The following is a 15557-nucleotide window of genomic DNA, read 5'->3' as shown; positions in this document are numbered from 1 at the left end:
TTTACATGTGACCAGACTGGAAAGCAGAGAGATTACCTTAGTGCTGTGGGCTGGGTGAGATTCTTCAGGGTTTGACACTGAGCACCCATCTTTTTCTCTCTTTATACTTTCTCTTTTGGTAAGACTCATTGCATGATTTGTGTTTTGTGCTTTTCCATTTACTGCATGTGTAATTTGCATGATCTATTTCCTCTTAACCTATGTATCATAAGCATTATTACATGTATTAGGTGGACCCATTCTCTCTCCTTTCCCATTTTTCTACCATGGCCCAAAGTAGGACTTTCTGCTCTAAGAGAGGCTTCTAGTGTCTCTTAGTGCTCCGCAGCTGCAACTCCCCATTTGAGAAGCAGAGCTTTATCTAACTGATGATTTCACAAGAGGAACCCGGCCCTTTTGGGTTCTTTCTCTTTTTGCAGAATCGTTTCTCTTTGTGAGCCCAAGTTCTCCTCAACCTCTGATAATGTCCTGGTCCCAGCACAGGGGGACCTATTGTCTACCTGTATCTAGGTAGATAAGTTAAGTTCACGGAAAGAGGTTGCAGCAAGCTCATTTGGTAATCACGATAAAGCTGATAATTTTTATCTATATCTGCTTGATTGTCATATTTTACCTCAGTTGGTTCAGAGCATAAGAGGACAGCAGTTGGTGGCTGTTTATTGACCTGCTATACCAGTGTCCTAGGGGCCCTGTAATAAAGTACCATGGCTGGGTGGTAACACAACTGAACTTTATTGTCTCACCGTTCTGAGGGTCAAAGACCAAAAAGCATGTATTGGCAAGAGAATGTTCCTTCCAAAGTCTTTAGGAGAGGATTTTTCCCTACCTCTTTCAGCTTCTGGTAGCCCCAAGTGTCCCTTGGCTTGCGTCAGCCTAACTACAACCTCAGCCTTCATGTATACTTGGCCATCTTCTTTCCTTGTCTGTGTCTAAACTTCTTTCTTCTTATAAAGGACACGAGTTACATTGGATGAATGGCCCACTCTATTCGCATATGACCTCATCTCAACTAATTACATCTGCGAGACTTTGTTCTCAAATAATGTCACATTCTGAGGTACTATGGGTTAGGACACATCTTTTCTGGGGACATAATTCAACTTCCTTTTAACAGTCTGTCTCTGCCCTGCCTCTAAGTTCATGTCCCTCCCATGTACAAAATCTATTTACCCGATCCCAATATCTCCAAAAGTTTTGACCCATCTTAATATCAACTCCAAGTTCAAAATCTGACCTAAATATCATCATATTAAAAAGCCCCAAAGCCCATCATCTAAATTATCTAAATCTGTTGTGGATGAGACTCCTAGAAAGGTCCATATTGAGGTAGAATTCCTCTTCATCTGTGGACCTGCTCAATCAGAAAAGCAGTTATCTACCTCTAAGACATAATGGTGGGATGGGCATAGGCTAGATATTGCCCTTCCAAAAGGGAGCTATGAGAAGGGAAGTGGGGGTCATAGACCCCAAGCGAGGCCCAAACCCAATAGGGCAATTCTTTAGAAGTCGAGGCTTGAGAATAATCCTGTGTGGCTCCATGCTCGGTCCACAGGACCTGCTGAGGAGGTGGCCTTACTTCAGCTCACCATGGTGGTGGCCGCACCCTTGCAGCCTACTGGTTGGGGGGGGGGTTATTATTATATTATTATATTATTAACTCCTTAGGTTATTGGTATCTCAGCCCATAACATATCCAAGACGTAAATATTTGTGACATGAAATGTGTTTCTTTTTCCTCTCTACTTCTTGGTTTTCTCATTTGCTTTTGTAATAGATGCACTAATTCTATACTTTATGCCATTTTCCAATGGTTTTTAGGCTCATTCATTCATTTCTTTCTTTTCTTTCTTTCTTTTTTAATGCTCATTCATTGAATCTGTGATTTCTTTTTAGACACTGGTAAGTAGAGCCCATTACTATTTTTTTTGGAAATGGAGAGCATATGGATTGAATATCATTTTATTAAATTTCACTTTTTCCATATGGACTGGTAAAGTGATCTCCCATAAAATAATGTTTTTGCCTATACTAGGATTTATTTCTCAACTCGCTGTTCTTTGATTGATTTTTCTTTTAGTGTGTAAATACTATACCATTTTTATTATATTACAGCATTTCTGATGTAACAAGTTGTCTGTACCTCCCCAATCATTATTCGGCTTCTAGAATTTCTTGGGACTTTTCACACAATCTTTTTTTCCATCCATACACATTTTTGAGTAATTTTATTTCATTCACCCCAAAACCTTTTTTGGGATTCCAAATGGAATTACATCACATCTATGTATTATTTTACAGAATCTTAACAATTTTATGACATTGTGAATTTGCATTCAAGAATGTAGTTTCTTGGGCCCCTGGGTGACTCAGTTGGTTAAGCGTCTGACTTCAGCTCAGGTCATGATCTCACAGGTTGTGAGTTTGAGCTCCTCATCTGGCTCTGTGCTGACCACTCAGAGCCTGGAGCCTGCTTCGGATTCTGTGTCTCCCTTTCTCTCTGCCCCTCCCCCACTCATGCTCTGTCTTTCAAAAGTTAATAAATATTAAAAAAAAAGAATGTAGTTTCTCAAAGTATTCAGTTCTTTTTTTTTTTTTACAACCCTCATGTTTTTAATAGTTTTGTTGTTATTTTGATTGGATTATTTATTTTTTCTTCTTCAATATCTAAGTGGTAATTCCTAGTGTAAAGAAAATATATTGTCTATGTTTTTCTTTACTAAATTGTTTTGTTTCGGTAGTTTTTTTTTTTAGTTGAGTCTTTGGGGTTTTCTAGGCATCTTATCACTTTATCTTCTCATAATGATAATTTTGATCTCTCTCTGAGGTTTCTAGTGTTTCTTTAGTTGGACTAAAACTAATTTTTAAATATTCCCATGGCAAAATGGGATTTGATGTCAAATACATCAAATTTGGTTGTCATTTCCATACCTTACCATTGCAACATACATCATTTACCATAGTTTTTCCATTTATATCTAAATTTTTAATCCAGTTGCTATTAAACTTGGTACTTACATGTGACCAATTGTACGCATTGGCTTCTGGATGATATGTTAAACTTGCAATACTTAATATAAGTATACCAAGTGCAGACAAGCAGGCACTTATGATGTTCATAACCAGGCTAAAAATAAGCTGTAATAGACATACAAAGAAAACTGGTCACAGGCAGCATAAGCAGGTTTTGATGAAGCAATAAGCCTGTTGTCCTTTCAAGAGCATTTAAGTTGGAAATTTTTTATCTGGAATCAGGACTCTGCCTCAAATTTGTCTGGAATCCAGCAGGATAAAAAAAAGGTGGGTTTTTTTTTTTCCTGATGAAGTATTTATTTATTCAACAACTAATTAAACAGTGCCTGTAACATGCTAAACATTGTGCTAGGGATAAACACAGGCTTCTGCTTGAAAAGCTTATGAACTAATGGGGGAGACAAAATGGCAAACACTTAATTTCATTTAATAAAATTTCATGAACATCAGGCTATGAAGAAGCCTCAGGTCCAGGATATGCCAGGGTCATTGCTACCCCAGTAAGGTCACCTTACTACTTCATACCTTCCCATAGTTCCCAGCTTCCTTCAAGATAGCATACGCTGTCTCTCTCTCTCTTTTTTTTAATTTTTAAAAACATTTATTTAGTTATGAGAGACGCAGGGAGACAGAGCATGAACAGGGGAGGAGCAGAGAGAGAGAGAGGGAGACACAGAATCTGAAGCAGTTTCCAGGCTCTGAGTTGTCAGCCCAGAGCCTGATGTGGGGCTTGAACTCACAAACCGTGAGATCGTGACCTGAACCAAGGTGGACACTTAACCGACTGAGCCACCCAGGTGCCCTAATATCTGCTCTCTTTTGAATGGCACTGTGAGCCTCGCATGACCTGTGAAGAGAAACTGCCCCTTTGAGAAGGGACTCATGGATTTTTTTATGTGCACATAAGGGATAGTTACATTTTAAAGAGGATTTTTTTTTTTTAATAAAGGGAAGAAGGAAGTGATTTGATACTGGTCAACCAAAGAAAGAACTGAAATGGGCATATTGATTTTTGCTTGTCTAGCAGGCAGCCACCCTTTTATTCTGGGGGCTCTTACCTGTTTGGTCTGTATGAAAGAAGTTTATCGAACTTTACTATGACTTCAATCTGCAGGAGGCAGGGCCAGGATGTTGCCAATGGAATGTTCTTCCTAAGGATTATGAATCTTGAGCAAGTAACTTAAAGATGAACAGAAGACTGGAATTCATCTCTGGAGTGGGCAGCTCAGATGTTATACGGTGGGGCAGCGGGATGCTTGGGTGCTAGAGAGAAGCTCTGGTATCAGTGATGGTAACAACCGGCCAGATTCTCCTTGCTAAAAGACAGTCTGCACTTCTAGGCTTTCTGTTTCTGGCTTCTGGAACTTTCTCAGATCCTCTGTCTTTTTTTTTTATGTTTATTTTATTTTATAATTTTTAAAATAATTTTTTAATGTTTTATTTATTTCTGAGAGAGAAAGAGACAGCGTGAGCAGGGGAGGGGCAGAGAGAGAGAGGGAGACACAGAATCCGAAACAGGCTCCAGGCTCTGAGCTGTCAGCACAGAGCCTGACACGGGGCCCGAACCCACAAACTGTGAGATCGTGACCTGAGCCGAACGAAGTCAGACAGTCGACTGACTGAGCCACCCAGGTGCCCCTCAGACCCTGTGTGTTTTCTAAGCTTGGTCCTTCACTTCCTAGATACTATGACCCTGGCTTCTTCCCTGAAGATCCTGTCTTGCTGTATCCAGGTTTCAATTCACAGTGGTGGACAAAATTGAGAAAATGTATTCTGGAAGAGAGAGGGTGTATACAAAATTTTAGCAGCATGGGAAAGCAGGTCGTCAGGGAAGTGAATCATTTGGTGTGGCTGGAACTCACAACACGAAGAGGAGTTGGATAAAATGGGCAGGAGAAGTGGGCACGGGATGGATTATGAGGAATCTGGCATGCTGTGCTAAAGATTTCAATTTCACTTTTTGAAATGTAGAGCTATACTGTGGGGTGCATCAGCTAGAAAGACCTTCCCTAGTACAAAACCAGGTTGTGGTATGCTCCAGAAAATGCATACTTACAACGCCTCTGCACACTTACCCTATATCCATGTATGAGGTCAGAAAGGCTTATGAGGGGCCTTCTGTGTAGTTTTGCCGTGGTCATTCTTTCCTATTTTGCAATTTTCTCCATTGCCAAATAAACCCAATTTTGTTGGTTAAATAACTGGCAGTTTTATTCTTTTTTAAAAAAAATTTTTAATAAAAAAATTTAAGTATTTATTTTGGAGGGAAAGAGAAAGAACATAAAGGGGAGAAGCAGAGAGAGGGAGACACAGAATCTGAAGACAGGCTCCAGGCTCCGAGCTGTCAGCACAGAGCTGGACATGGGGCTCGAACCCATGATCTGTGAGATAATGACCTGAGCCACCCAGGGGCCCCTGGCAGTTTTATTTTTAAGGTTAACAGTGAACACATGGGGGTGCTCCGGGAGTACTTGCCCTACACATCTCTTCCACCTGGCTGTTCCTGAGTTATACCCTTTTATAGCAGACCGGTAACCCAAGCTCCTCTGACAGGGAGTCCATCCTGGCCATCCTTCAGGTTCTCGGAGATCTGCTTTCTGTTGGGCTACCTCAAGAAACAAGCCAGAGTACACAAGGTTGAGAGTCCCAAATATCACTACGAATAGGAAAATAAAATAACCAAGGTCCCAACAAGAGAGACCAAGAGATACCATTCAAAAAACACTCTCTGAAAGGATAGGCCCTGGACAGTCAAAGAGTCTTCTTGGATATAGCAGCGCTCATAGATACAGAGAGCATAACAGGTCTTTAAAACCAACAAGAGCCGGAAAGCTAACTAAAATGACGACACGAAAGACCTCTCCTCCAAAGAAACTCCAAGAAGAAATGACAGGTAATGAACTGCTCAAAACAGATATCAGCAGCATAACTGAACAAGATTTTAGAATAATAATGGTAAAATTAATAGCTGGGCTTGAAAAAAACATAGGGGACATCAAAGAAACTATGGCTACAGACAGAATGGAAAATAAAAATAGGCATGAAGAATTAAAAAATGCGATAAATGAGATACATAATAAATTAGAGGCCTCCAATGCACGGATTGAAGAGGGAGAAAGGAGAATAAGTGATTCAGAAAGGCTTATGAACCAAGATCACCTATAAAAAGACATTTATGTTCCAGGGGTGCCTGGGCGGCTCAGTCAGTTAAGCGTCTGACTCTTGATTTGGGTTCAGGTTTCTCACGTTTCATGAGTTCGAGACCTGCATCAGGCTCTGTGGAGCCTGCTTGGGATTCTCTCTCTTTCTCCATGTCTCTCTGCCCCTCCCCCACTCATGCTGTCTCTGTCTCTCTGAAAACAAATAAACTTAATAAAAAAAATAAAGGTATTTATGTTCCAAAAACTCCTAATCAAACATTTGAATTAAATGTACAATGTTATTATTTTTGAAGCATTCTGCTTCCAGCATGAGAGTGTGAGGATCTTCACAGATCAACTCTTCAGCCAAACTTGTGAAAACTAAGAAGAACCCCAACATTCTAAATCTCCAGAATCCTAAGGGCTACAACAAATGATGAAACAAAATCTACTAGGGGTGCCTGGGTGGCTCCATTAGTTAAGCATCCGACTCTTGGTTTTAGCTCAGGTCCTGATCTTATGGTTTTGTGAATTCGAGCCCCGTATCAGAGTCTGTGCTGGTAGTGCGGAATCTGCTTGGGATTCTCTTTCTCTCCTTCTCTTTCTGCCCTTTCCCCACTCACATTGTCTCTGTCTCTCTCAAATAAATAAATAAACTTAAAAAATTAAAAAAAAAAGAAAATCTACTAACAGTCAAAAAGCTGTAGGAGTCTGTGGTAGCTGAACCAAGAGCCATGCCCACTTGCCCCCTTCCCAGTTCAGGGAGAACATTCTGGGTTGGTGCGGGTCCCTTTCCCCCCAGATCCCAGTCAGAGTACTAGCTAGCTATCTCCCAGCAACCCCCAGGAGCAGATCATCTAATTAGCATTTCTAATCCTGCTTCCAGCTACTTGCTATAGAGGCTAAGTCCCAGTGAGTGCAGCCAAGAGAGGGGGGTTCTCTCCTTTTGCCTAGCCCCGGCTTGTGGGATGAGGGCTTTCTCTTGGTTGCAGTGCCAGTGAGGTGCCATGCCCTGATCACCCTTGCCTTCAGTTATAGGGTAGAGTTTCCACATCACGAGAGGCAAGTTGCCCCCCTCCACCAAGCCCTCAGCTCTTAAAGTGGGGGTGTCACTCAGAGAGAAACACTCCATTGCCTTGTGCCCCCCACATTTTAGAACCAGAGCTTTAGCTCAGAGATTTTGTCTGGGGGAGAAGTGGGCTACAGAAGAGAGAATAGCACCCTAGGGTGACTGTGGGTATACTTAAAGCTGCACCCACCCCTGAGGAGCAATTTAACATCGAGGGGGAGAGATAGACTTCACTAACTTATTTCAGCCAGCCCTTAAAACAAAACAAAACAAAACAAATCAAATAATGATTATAAGCCGTTATAATCGTAAGCCAAGTTCCGTTGGGTCGGGAACTCATGCCGAGTTGCTACAATGTATTATCTAAAATGCCCAGTTTCCAGGGCATCTGGGTGGCTCAGTCAGTTGTCTGACTCCTGATTTCAGTTCAGGTCATGAGCTCAAAGTCTGTGAGATTGAGCCGCGTAGGAGGTTCTATGCTGACAGCATTGAGCCTGCTTGGGATTCTCTTTCTCTCTCTCTGCCCTTCCCTGGTGCTCACTCTCTCTAAAAATAAACAAATAAACATAAAACAAATGTCCAGTTTCCAACAACAAGAAATTTATGGGACAGGCAGAGAAACAGAAGTGTATATACACTTATGCACTTTGATGCATAAGGAAAAAAAAAAGCAGGTAATAGAAATTGTCTGTGAGAGTTGCCAAATGTAATCTTCATTAGACAAAGATTTCAAAATAATCATTATAAAGATGGTCAGAGCACTAAAGTAAATGATTAAGCAAGTAAAGCAAGATTTGCTGATAACATTGACTATGGACAATTATATGGCAACAAATTAGGTAAATTACATGAAATGGACAAATTCCTAGCAATGTACAAGCTATTGAGACTAACTCAAGAAGAACCAGAAAATCTGAACAAATCTATAACAAATTTGATACTAAAAACCTTCCATGAAGAAAAAGCCAGTTCCAGATGACTTCAATGGTGACTTCTACCAAATATTTAAAGAATTAATATCATTTCTTCACAAACTCTTCCATAGATAGAATAGGAGGGGACACTTCCTAACTCATTCTGTGAGGCCGGTATTACCCTGATATCCAGACCAAGCCATCACAAAAGCAACAAAACTATAAACCAATATCTCTTATGAACATGGGTGCAAAAACCTTCAACAAAATGCTAACAAACCTAATCTAGGAACTTATAAAAAGCATTATACACCATGACCAAATGTGGTTTATTCCATAAATGCAAGGTCAGTTTAATCTCCAAAAGTCAATGTAATACACCATATCAATAAAATAAAAAACAGCCGTATGACTATCTCAGTAGATGCAGAAAAAAGCATTTGACAACAACCCAAGACCCTTTCGTGATTAAAACACTTAAAACCCTAGCCAGGGAGATTAGGGGATAAACAAAAACAAAAGGCATCCAAGTTTGTCAAGGGTCTATTCACAGATTACCTGTTCTTCTATCCAGAATATCCTAAGGAATATACTAAAAACTATTAGAACCAATAAATGACTTTAGCAGAAGGGACAAGATACAAGGTCAACGTCCACAAATCAATGGTATTTCTATACACTGGAAATGAACCATCTGAAAATAAAATTCAAAAAATTCCATTTACAATGCCATCAAAAATAATAAAATATTTAAGAGTAAACTTAAGAAAAGAAGTACAAAACTTATACTCTGAAAGCAAAAAAATGGCTTTGAAAGAGTGATGCAAAAATATCCACGTTCACACAGATGCAAAGATATAATACTGTTAAGATCAATACCCCCCAAATTGATCTGCAGATTCAGTGAGATCCCTATTAGAGTCCCAGCTGTTTTTCCTTACAGAAATTGGTAGGCTGGTATTAAAATTTGTATGACATTGAAAGAAACTCAGGATGAAAAATAGAAATCTTGAAAAAGAGGAGCAAAATTGAATAACTCATACTTTCTGATTTCGAAATGAACCACAAAGCCATAGTAATCAAGACTTTGTGGTACTGGCATAAGAATAGACATATAGATCGATAAAATAGAATTGGAAGTCCAGAAACAAACCCACAAGGGTGCCAAGACAATTTAATGAAGGAAAAATAGTCTTCTCATCAAATGATGCTGGGACAACTGGACATTCACATGTGAAAAATGAAATAGGGCCTTTATGTTACACCATCCACAAAAATTCACTCGATATGGATCAAAGACCTAAAAATAAGAGCTACAGCTATAAAATGCCTCTATGAAAATGGGCATAACTCTTTGTGCCTTTGGTTGTGGCAATGGATTCTTAAACGTGACATCAAAAATAAGAACATGAAAAGAAAAATTGACAAGTTAGGGTTCCCACAAAATTAAAAGTTCTATGCTTCAAAGGATACTATTCAGAAAGTGAAAATATGATCCGCAGAATGGAAAAGTATTTGCAAATCATATATCTGATAAGGGCTTGTATCTAAAATACATAAAAACTCTTACAACTGAATGACAATAAAAGGCTAATTAATGAATTTTAAAATGGGCAAAAGACTGGAGCAGACATTTTTCCGATGAAGACCCCCAAATGGCCAATAGCATATGAAAAGATACATGACATCAATAGTCCTCAGGGATATAGGCGTAGCCATACCACAGTGAGATGCTGCTTCAGACCCACCAAGATGGCTAAAGTCTGAGGTCAGGTAATAATAGATGTTGGTGAGGATATATAGAAATATGAATCCTCGCACACAGCTGGTGGGACTATAAAATGGTGTAGTCACTTAGAAAACAGAGGCTGTCATTTCCTTCAGTGGTTAAACAGAGTTACCATTCAACCTAGCAATTCTATTCCTACTTATACACTAAAAAGAATTATAAGCATAGGTTAAAATAGAATACCGGACATAAATGTTTACAACAGCACTATTCATGATAGCCAGAGGTGGAATAAACCCAGAGGTTCAGCAAGTGATGAATGGGTAAATGAAATGTAACATAGCTGCACCATGGAATGTTATTTAGCCATGGAAAGGATGAAGTACCGATTCATATATGCTACAACATGGGTGAACCTCGAAAACATGCTAAGTGAAAGAAACTATTCATGAAAAATTACATATTATACTATCGCTCTTTTTGATGACTGCTTTTTTTATGATTGCTTTTTATTTATTTATTTATTTATTTTAATTTTTTTAAATGTTTTATTTATTTTTAGGAGAGAGAGAGAGAGACAGCGTGAGCAGGGGAGGGTCAGAGAGAGAGGGAGCCACAGACTGAAACAGGCTCCAGGCTCTGAGCTGGCAGTCAGCACAGAGCCCGACGCGGGGCTCGAACCCATGAACCCCGAGATCATGACCTAAGCGAAAGTCAGACGCTTAACCGACTAAGCCACCCAGGCGCCCCTATGATTGCTTATTAAATGAAATGTTTAGAATAGTCATATCTAGAGAGACAGAACACAGCTTTGTGGTTTCCTAGGGCTAGGGAAAATGGGGGGTTGTGGTATGGGGAGCAAAAACTAAATGATACAAGGTTACTTTTTGGGGCATTGAAAATGTTCTGAAATCGACTATGGTGAAAGTCACACATATCTGTGAGTATGATAAAAAAAATCATTGAACTGTACACTTTAAAAAACCAGAATTGATTAAGATGGTATAGGGGCACCTGGGTGGCTCAGTTAAGTGTCCGACTTCATCTCAGGTCATGATCCCACCATTTGTGGGTTCAAGCCCCACACTGGACTCTGGGTTGACAGCTTGGATCCTGGAGCCTACTTTGGATTCTGTGTCTCCCTCTCTTTCTCTACTGCTCTGTCTCTCAAAAATNAAAAAAAAAAAAAAAAAAGGAGGTATATGTTTACCTAGGTGGCTGAAGAATTTTCCAGGCTAACATGAAAATAGATTGGTATGTTTTCAGAATACAAAAGTTGATGAACTCAAATATCTATGCCCATCTAAGGGGTCATTTCATGCATTTGATTTTTTAAAAATATACATTTTTAATTAGGGCAAAAGATGTATACCCTACATTCATTTTCTTCTCTAATCTGAAGGCATACACGTGAATAAAATATAAGTAACATTGTACTCTTTAGGAAATGACAGTAAACTAAGAAATTTTTAAACTAAAAATGTTATCTTCCCCCTCTTCTTCCTAGTCTTCATGTTGGAGGGCCCTAGGGCTCAGCCTTCTCTTTTCTTCTTTGCTTTCCCACTCCGTTTGAGATGTTGACAAGTCTCATTGCTTTAAATATTATTTCATATCTTGAGATTCCCAATTCAATCCTTCCAATTAATTGCTCAAGACAAAAACTTTGCTTCAGTCCCTGGTTCCTCTGTTTCTCACTCCCTATACTAGTAGGGACTCTTGTAGGCATATCACCTTCAATATATATCCAGCAGCCAAGCACTTATCCTCCCTCTGCTTCATCTACTCTGTTCAAACCACCGCCATCTTTTCCCTAGCCCACTGTGGCCCTGTAACTGGCCTCCCTGCCTCTGACCCGGCACCTCTCGCGTGTAATCATCAAGCGAATTTCAGTCAGAATGATCCTTTCCAGACACATCCTCATCACGTCTCTCCTCAGAATACTCCAGTCTTTCTCTCTTTTCCTCAGGGCAAAAGCTCACCTAAGAGGATCTGGCTCCCATACCCTAAGCCACTTGGCTGCAGCCACACTGGCCTCCTTGCCAGAAGGTGCCAGGTGTGCTTTCACTCTATGGCTTTTCCAATGGCCGATCCCTTTGCTGGGGGTGCTGTCCTGTTTGCTGGTGTGTCTAACTTAATAAGACTAATTTGGAGATGTGGTATACACACACACACACACACACACACACACACACACACACACGCAAGGAATATTACTTGGTGATCAAAAAGAATGAAATCTTGCCATTTGCAACAACGTGGATGGAACTGGTGTGTGTCATGCTAAGTGAAATAAGTCATTTAAAGAAAGATCCATATCCTATGATTTTACTCATGTGAAATGTAAGAAACACAACAGATGAACCTAGGGGAAGGGAAGGAAAAATAAGATAAAAACAGAGAGGGAGACAAACCCTGAGACTCTGAAAGACAGAGAACAAACTGAGGGTTGCTGGAAGGGAGGTGGGTGAGGGGATGGGCTACATGGGTGATGGGCATGAAGAAGGGCGCTTGTTGGGATGAGCACTGGGTGTTTAATGGAAGTGATGAATCACTAAATCCTACTCCTGAAACCAATACTACACTGTATGGTAACTAACTTAGATGTAAATAAATAAATAAATAAATAAAGACTTACTTGGATAATCTTACTTAAACAGCCCCCACTGACGGCCCCTGTGGTGGCTTCTTTTTTTCCATGGCAGCTATCACCTTCCAGCACACTGTATTGTTTCCTTACTTATTGTGTTTATTGTGTTTATCCTCCTATTAGGATCTAATCTCCATGGGGGCAATCAATCTTTGTCTGTTTGCTATTGATGCATCCTATATACTCAGAACAGGCCTGAAACCCAGCAAATATTTTTGACTGAATTATTGAAATCTGAGCACATTATAGGTGCTTTACGGTACCTAAGTACAACAGATATTGTGCTGTCGCCAGAATAATTTTTCCACAGCATTTTTTCATGACTTGATAAATAATTATTTGATTTCTCCTTGGGAAGTTGAGCCATATTAGTCCGGGAAACTCCTGGGTAAGGGTCCCGGAGGCGGATGAGTGTCTGCGCTTCTGCAAGGAGTGATGGTAAGTGTTTCCAGAGAAGGAAATAGTTACTCTGTGTGAGATTCAAAGAGGAGTTTAGTTTTGCTCCTTGAGGTGGAGTGAGGAGAGGGAAAGAGAGAGCGGAAAACAGTGAGGCTGGAGGTTGGAGAGAGAGAGTTACAGGAGGAGTCCGATCGTGGCTAGACCTTGGGAATTTAGAGTCATGATCTTCCCCCACCATCCTTCAATGAAAAAACAAAAACGAAAACAAACAAAAAACCTTTTTGTGAGTTTTTGTGAAAACCAAGCAAGAGGCCAAGTTTAGCCAAGTTCATTCATGCCTGGCTTCGTTTTTTTGTGTGTGTTTGTTTGTTGATGTTGTGAAGCAAAATTGGAACAGTATACAGGGCACCTGGGTGGCTCAGTTAGTTAAGCACCTGACTTCAGCTCAGGTCATGATCTCACAGCGATGATCTCGGGGTCTGTGAGTTCGAGTCTGACATCGGGGTCTGTGCCAACAGCTCAAAGCCTGCAGCCTGTTTCAGATTCTGTGTCCTCCCTCTCTGCCTCTTCCCTGATTGAACTCTCTCTCAAAATTACACATTAAAAATTAAAAAAGAGTGGGGATGAGCGCTGGGTGTTATGTGGAAACCAACTTGACAATAAACTATTAAAAAAATTGAAAAAGAAATTGGGACAGTATGCACAAATAGAGACACTGAAGCATGAGAGAGTTAGTTTCAGGGATTTGCAAAATCCCAAGGGGGAATCATGGGCTTTGAGGCCACTGTACTTATAGCCCCAGGGGGTAACACTTGGGTCACATGCACGCTCTGGAAATCCACTGAAAAGCTTAGAAAAAAGAGCTAGGATAGAAAGCTATGTTAACAGTGGTAGAAGTTAAAAAAAGATATAAAAGCCTAATGCCCATAACTATAGTCACTAAGTTGCTGGTCAGTGAAATAGCCTCCAGTGTCTCTTTGACCCTATCCTCTTGGGGGAAAAAAACCCAATAAAAAGGCAGGCAGACCTTTCACTGAATGATGAAACAATAGTTTTTCAGTTTCTTCTTTCACCAGTCCCTGAAAGCACCTTGTTTTCATCAGTAGGTTTTAAAAAAAATTTTTTTAATGTTTTTTTATTTATTTCTGTGAGAGAGAGACAGCATGAGCAGGGGAGGGTCAGAAAGAGAGAGAGATACAGAAGCTGAAGCAGGCTCCAGGCTCTGAGCTAGCTGTCAGCACAGAGCCCGACACGGGGCTCCAACCCACTAATTGTGAGATCATGACCTGAGCCAAAGTTGGACACTTAACTGACTCAGCCAGCCAGGGGCCCCTCATTGGTAGGTTTTGATCCACAGAGCTAACACATGTTGGCCATGCACCAAGGACTGTTGCTCATTTACTCACTTTTAGTCCTCAGAACAATCCTCTGAGGCAGGTGGTGTTAGTGGCCACGTGCTTTTCAGATGAGGAGTGTGGGCACAGAGTAGAGTAACCTGCCCACACAGTCAGTAGTAAGGTAGTCAGAACTTGAATTCAGGCAGTTGACCTCTAGAACTGTGATCCTAAACGCTGTGGGGGGGAGGAATTCTCAAGGAGAACACAACTCCTTTCTTGGGTATATTTTAATGATGCCAGATCTGTACTTCAATGATAGTGTCTAGACCTGGGTTTGCTGAAGGCAATTTTCTTCTCACACTCTGTTCTGTCGTATGTCCTTTCCTGATGAAACACTGATCTCCTAAGCTTGCCTGACCCACCTTGCCTCCTTTCCAGGGTCTCACTCCCTGGGTCGGTTTTGTTTGGTTTTATCTACCCCTGCAGATAGCCTGAAATGATTTATTCCATCCAAATCCTCACATCAGACGTCTTATAAAAACCTGTTTCTCACATTGTACCCTCCTTAAACACCCGTACTCAAAATACACATTGGAGTGCATCCTTATAAAACTTAAATGACTTTTTTCCTATCCAAATGTTTGGAAGAGCCCCACAACCTCCCGCAAACAACAACAACAACACAAAACAACAACAAACAAACAAAAACAAAAAACATCTGGCTCAGAAGTAATCATTTCTCTTGTGCCAGGTGCCCTTTTTATTTTTGGCGCTGCTGCAAGCATTTCAACATACCTTGTATTTTGTAGGATGCTTCTGTGTTTGTATGCTGAAGGAGCCCGACATAACGAACTGGGGATAGAAACAGGCATTTGTAAACTCCCACTCCCGTTGATGGTCCCCTGAACTTTCCTAATCCCAGCGACAGTCTCGAGATCTAAAGTATCACTGAATTCTCAGAAGAAAGCGGTTTTTACTCCTTCAGTTCTGGGAGGACCCCTAGCGGATGCTCAGAAAAATGGAGGTGCCACTTCTCTGTCCCAGGAGTCACAGAGATGAAAAGATATTTTAGCGTCCCTGGTCATTGAGGGACTTTGGGGTCGGTCACAATGAGTTTATGAGGTTGATACGTCACTTGTTCGGTGTGTCCTTTATTAAGCTCATGACCTACATTATTAGAAAGTAATCCCTAGCAGCCAGTGGGGTGCCTCTCACTTGCAAGAAGTCTCCCCCCATGATGCTGTAGAAGAAAGATGTCATCAATAGGAAATAGCTTCAGAAAGCATTTGATC

General features: G+C 40.7%; 1 protein-coding gene across 4 annotated transcripts in view; it reads right to left on the bottom strand.

The window, feature by feature from the left end:
• The window catches only part of LOC144218829 (membrane-spanning 4-domains subfamily A member 6A-like), a 40265-nt gene that overhangs the window by 13956 nt on the left and 10752 nt on the right, over nt 1-15557 (bottom strand). For all 4 annotated transcript variants that reach the window (XR_013331272.1, XR_013331271.1, XM_077748803.1 and 1 more), the window contains exons 4-5: nt 15061-15117; nt 3016-3135 (exon numbers count right to left, since the gene is read on the bottom strand). Coding sequence is in view for 2 of the 4 variants with exons in the window: in XM_077748803.1 (XP_077604929.1) it covers nt 3016-3135; nt 15061-15117 (177 nt within the window). In the remaining 2 variants the exon portion in view is untranslated. The remainder of the gene's footprint in view (nt 1-3015; nt 3136-15060; nt 15118-15557) is intronic.

This window comes from Crocuta crocuta, unplaced genomic scaffold, assembly GCF_008692635.1.
Source record: "Crocuta crocuta isolate KB4526 unplaced genomic scaffold, BGI_CrCroc_1.0 scaffold323, whole genome shotgun sequence".
In the NCBI taxonomy this organism is placed as follows: Eukaryota; Metazoa; Chordata; class Mammalia; order Carnivora; family Hyaenidae; genus Crocuta; species Crocuta crocuta.
This window is presented reverse-complemented; position numbering and strand designations above follow the sequence as displayed.